Source organism: Polyodon spathula, chromosome 45, assembly GCF_017654505.1.
Source record: "Polyodon spathula isolate WHYD16114869_AA chromosome 45, ASM1765450v1, whole genome shotgun sequence".
NCBI lineage: Eukaryota > Metazoa > Chordata > Actinopteri > Acipenseriformes > Polyodontidae > Polyodon > Polyodon spathula.
In genome coordinates this window covers 2,162,649-2,167,648 of record NC_054578.1, presented here as the reverse complement: position 1 = coordinate 2,167,648, position 5,000 = coordinate 2,162,649, and the positions used below count along the sequence as shown (strand labels likewise).

General features: G+C 52.9%; 1 protein-coding gene across 1 annotated transcript in view; it reads left to right on the top strand.

Annotated features, from left to right (window-relative positions):
* The window catches only part of LOC121305904 (aldehyde dehydrogenase family 16 member A1-like), a 6,436-nt gene extending 1,498 nt beyond the window's left edge, over window positions 1-4,938 (top strand). The window contains exons 2-8 of the mRNA XM_041237558.1: window positions 922-1,024; window positions 1,154-1,280; window positions 1,394-1,572; window positions 2,124-2,201; window positions 3,024-3,208; window positions 4,671-4,823; window positions 4,927-4,938. Of these exons, the coding sequence (XP_041093492.1) occupies window positions 922-1,024; window positions 1,154-1,280; window positions 1,394-1,572; window positions 2,124-2,201; window positions 3,024-3,208; window positions 4,671-4,823; window positions 4,927-4,938 (837 nt within the window). The remainder of the gene's footprint in view (window positions 1-921; window positions 1,025-1,153; window positions 1,281-1,393; window positions 1,573-2,123; window positions 2,202-3,023; window positions 3,209-4,670; window positions 4,824-4,926) is intronic.
* Window positions 4,939-5,000: the final 62 nt, after the last annotated feature.

The window sequence follows — 5,000 nt, the reverse complement described above, 5'->3', positions numbered from 1 at the left end:
AGGAGTTTAATAATCAGACTCCCGCTGCACAGCAGTGTGATCCAGTCCTGCTTTCACTAGGAGTTTAATAATCAGACTCCCGCTGCACAGCGGTGTGATCCAGTCCTGCTTTCACTAGGAGTTTAATAATCAGACTCCCGCTGCACAGCAGTGTGATCCAGTTTCACTAGGAGTTTAATAATCAGACTTTGCACAGCGGTGTGATCCAGTCCTGCTTTCACTAGGAGTTTAATAATCAGACTCCCGCTGCACAGCAGTGTGATCCAGTCCTGCTTTCACTAGGAGTTTAATAATCAGACTCCCGCTGCACAGCGGTGTGATCCAGTCCTGCTTTCACTAGGAGTTTAATAATCAGACTCCCGCTGCACAGCAGTGTGATCCAGTCCTGCTTTCACTAGGAGTTTAATAATCAGACTCCCGCTGCACAGCAGTGTGATCCAGTCCTGCTTTCACTAGGAGTTTAATAATCAGACTCCCGCTGCACAGCAGTGTGATCCAGTCCTGCTTTCACTAGGAGTTTAATAATCAGACTCCCGCTGCACAGCAGTGTGATCCAGTCCTGCTTTCACTAGGAGTTTAATAATCAGACTCCCGCTGCACAGCAGTGTGATCCAGTCCTGCTTTCACTAGGAGTTTAATAATCAGACTCCCGCTGCACAGCAGTGTGATCCAGTCCTGCTTTCACTAGGAGTTTAATAATCAGACTCCCGCTGCACAGCAGTGTGATCCAGTCCTGCTTTCACTAGGAGTTTAATAATCAGACACACCTGAGCTTGTTAGCTAGACACACTGGGGGCTGATCAAGCTGGGAGCAGAGAAACCTGGACTGGATCACACTGCTGTGCAATAGGAGTCTGATTCACATTTTCCCTTAATTTTAAGTAGCTTGTCATTTTAATTCTCTCTCTCTCTCTCTCTCAGGCGTGGTTGGAGAGACATGCTCGTAGTTTTGGTCACTTCATCTATGGCCGCTGGGTCAAACCAGAAGGGAGAGAGAGCTACCCCAGCAAGAACCCAGCTACAGGTAACCAACACTCCCAGTCTGCGTGTGTGTGTGTGTGAGTAAGTGAGTGTGTGTCTGTTTGTTTGTCTCTGTCTGTCTTGTTTTCTGTCTTACTCACTCTCTCTCCTCTCTCTCTGTCTCTGTCTCCAGGACAGTCTCTTGCCTGCACAGTGCAGGGCTGCAGCTCCGATGTGTCTCTGGCTGTGAAATCGTCTCGCGAAGCCTTCGTGTCCTGGAGTGCCCTGCCGTGCCACGCCCGAGCGAGACACCTGTACAGGTAAACACCTGCCCTCCCCGAGCGGGTAGAGAGAGCGCCCCCAGCCCTCGCTGCGCTGCGCATTCGGGTAGATTTCTTTTAAATTTTAATCTCCTCTCTCTCCTCTCTCTCAGCCTCACTCGCACAGTGCAGAAGCACCAGTCTCTCTTCAGCGTCCTGGAGTCCCTGGATCACGGGAAGCCGGTCCAGGACTGTCGGAATTTCGACGTTCCCAATGTGATCCGGCATCTCTACTACCATGCGGGCTGGGCGGAGCGGAGGGACAGTGAGATGAAGGGCTGGCGTCCTCTGGGTGAGACGCTGAGCTCGGTCTCCTCATAGCTCACAATGGGAGCTGGGTCCAGGGCACAATGGAGCCAGGATCCTGACCCGGGTGCAAATCGAGGACAGTGCTGTGAAAGGAGGCACTGACTGTCAGGCAATGTCTCTCTATCTGTCTGTCTGTCTGTCTGTCTGTCAGACAATGTCTCTCTATCTGTCTGTCTGTCTGTCTGTCTGTCTGTCAGACAATGTTTCTCTATCTGTCTATCTATCTATCTCTATCTTTGTCATATCAGTTATCAGATCTGAATCAAACTACAATATCCCACCCCACCACCAGTATACTATCAATCAATATCTGTCTATCTCTATAGATAGATCAGTGTGTGTGCGTGTGTCTCACTGTGTGTGTGTGTGTGTGTATAATGTCTATACGGAAAGACTAGAGAATTGCCTTCATGAAACTGCACCCTGTGGCGTCCATCTGCCCTATAGATTACAGTGGGGTGCAGTGGGGCCAGTTTCCAGACTGTTGACAGTGTTATGGCAGGTGCTGCTGTTGTTTTTTGTTTCCGGGCGCAGGCGTCGTGGCCGCGATCGTTTCCTCGGAATCTCCACTGGTCACGCTGAGCTGGAAGGTGTGTCCCGCGCTGGCCATGGGTAAGAAAACAACACAACAAGAAAACAACACAGCGAAACACAGCATAGAACACAGGGGAGCATTGCAAAGCACAGAGAGGTCTGGTAAAGCATAGGGAAGCATTGTAAAGCACAGAGAGGTCTGGTAAAGCATAGGGAAGCATTGTAAAGCACAGAGAGGTCTGGTAAAGCATAGGGAAGCATTGTAAAGCACAGAGAGGTCTGGTAAAGCATAGGGAAGCATTGTAAAGCACAGAGAGGTCTGGTAAAGCATAGGGAAGCATTGTAAAGCACAGAGAGGTCTGGTAAAGCATAGGGAAGCATTGTAAAGCACAGAGAGGTCTGGTAAAGCACAGGGAAGCATTGTAAAGCACAGAGAGGTCTGGTAAAGCACAGGGAAGCATTGTAAAGCACAGAGAGGTCTGGTAAAGCATAGGGAAGCATTGTAAAGCACAGAGAGGTCTGGTAAAGCATAGGGAAGCATTGTAAAGCACAGAGAGGTCTGGTAAAGCACAGGGAAGCATTGTAAAGCACAGAGAGGTCTGGTAAAGCACAGGGAAGCATTGTAAAGCACAGAGAGGTCTGGTAAAGCATAGGGAAGCATTGTAAAGCACAGAGAGGTCTGGTAAAGCATAGGGAAGCATTGTAAAGCACAGAGAGGTCTGGTAAAGCATAGGGAAGCATTGTAAAGCACAGAGAGGTCTGGTAAAGCATAGGGAAGCATTGTAAAGCACAGAGAGGTCTGGTAAAGCATAGGGAAGCATTGTAAAGCATATTATATTATGATAATATATTTACGTATCATTTTAATTGAATCTGGCCCCTCCCTCTCCCGTCTCCTAGGCAACACTGTGGTTCTGAAGCCAGACACACGGACACGCCTCTCCGCGCTCCTATTCGCCGAGATCTGCGCGGAGGCGGGGCTTCCACTCGGGGTTGTGAACGTCGTCACGGGCGACGAGGATTTCGGGGCGGAGCTAGCCCAACATCCTGATGTGGATAAAGTGGATTTCACTGGATCAGCGGAGGTGAGAGAGAAAGAGAGGGGAGAGGAGAAAGAGAGGAACTCTGTCTCTCTCTCTCAGAGGGGCAGGGCTCTGTGTAAGGGCTGTGCTGGCTCAGGGAGGGTGTGTGTAACTCTGTCTCTCTCTCTCTCAGAGGGGCAGGGCTCTGTGTAAGGGCTGTGCTGGCTCAGGGAGGGTGTGTGTAACTCTGTCTCTCTCTCTCTCAGAGGGGCAGGGCTCTGTGTAAGGGCTGTGCTGGCTCAGGGAGGGTGTGTGTAACTCTGTCTCTCTCTCTCTCAGAGGGGCAGGGCTCTGTGTAAGGGCTGTGCAGGCTCAGGGAGGGTGTGTGTAACTCTGTCTCTCTCTCTCAGAGGGGCAGGGCTCTGTGTAAGGGCTGTGCTGGCTCAGGGAGGGTGTGTGTAATTCTGTCTCTCTCTCTCTCAGAGGGGCAGGGCTCTGTGTAAGGGCTGTGCAGGCTCAGGGAGGGTGTGTGTAACTCTGTCTCTCTCTCTCTCAGAGGGGCAGGGCTCTGTGTAAGGGCTGTGCAGGCTCAGGGAGGGTGTGTGTAACTCTGTCTCCCTCTCTCTCAGAGGGGCAGGGCTCTGTGTAAGGGCTGTGCTGGCTCAGGGAGGGTGTGTGTAACTCTGTCTCTCTCTCTCAGAGGGGCAGGGCTCTGTGTAAGGGCTGTGCAGGCTCAGGGAGGGTGTGTGTAACTCTGTCTCTCTCTCTCTCAGAGGGGCAGGGCTCTGTGTAAGGGCTGTGCAGGCTCAGGGAGGGTGTGTGTAACTCTGTCTCTCTCTCTCTCAGAGGGGCAGGGCTCTGTGTAAGGGCTGTGCTGGCTCAGGGAGGGTGTGTGTAACTCTGTCTCTCTCTCTCTCAGAGGGGCAGGGCTCTGTGTAAGGGCTGTGCAGGCTCAGGGTCTCCCTCTCTCTCAGAGGGGCAGGGCTCTGTGTAAGGGCTGTGCAGGCTCAGGGAGGGTGTGTGTAACTCTGTCTCTCTCTCTCTCAGAGGGGCAGGGCTCTGTGTAAGGGCTGTGCTGGCTCAGGGAGGGTGTGTGTAACTCTGTCTCCCTCTCTCTCAGAGGGGCAGGGCTCTGTGTAAGGGCTGTGCAGGCTCTCCCTATTAGACAACGACGAGTCACTCCCACACACATGAGCCAGAGCAGAGCGAGAAGAGCGAGAGACGGAGTTCCCCGTACCGAGACACAGTCCCGAACGTCGACACGTTCCGAGTCCGCTCCCACACACATAAGCAGAGAGAGAGAGTCTCCCCGTCCGAGAGCACATTCCCGACACGACCGAGTCCCGCAGTGTGTGTAACTCTGTCTCTCTCTCTCTCAGAGGGGCAGGGCTCTGTGTAAGGGCTGTGCTGGCTCAGGGAGGGTGTGTGTAACTCTGTCTCTCTCTCTCTCAGAGGGGCAGGGCTCTGTGTAAGGGCTGTGCTGGCTCAGGGAGGGTGTGTGTAACTCTGTCTCCCTCTCTCTCAGAGGGGCAGGGCTCTGTGTAGGGGCTGTGCTGGCTCAGGGAAGGCTCTGTCTCTGAGGCTCGGAGCGAGGTCTCCCTGCATCGTGTTTGATTCGGCGGACCTGGACAGCGCGGTGGAAGGGATCGTCGACGCGGCCTGGAGCTCCGCGGGGCAGGTGAGAGAGAGAGAGTGTGTGTAGTCTGTCTCCCTCTCTCTGTGTGTCTGTGTATCAAACTAACATATCCCATTGCTGACACTGTGTAATCTCTCTCTCTGAGGCTCGGAGCTAGGTCTCTCATCTGTTTGATTCGGCGGACCTGGACTCTCTCGACTCTCCTCCCCTCTCTCTCTC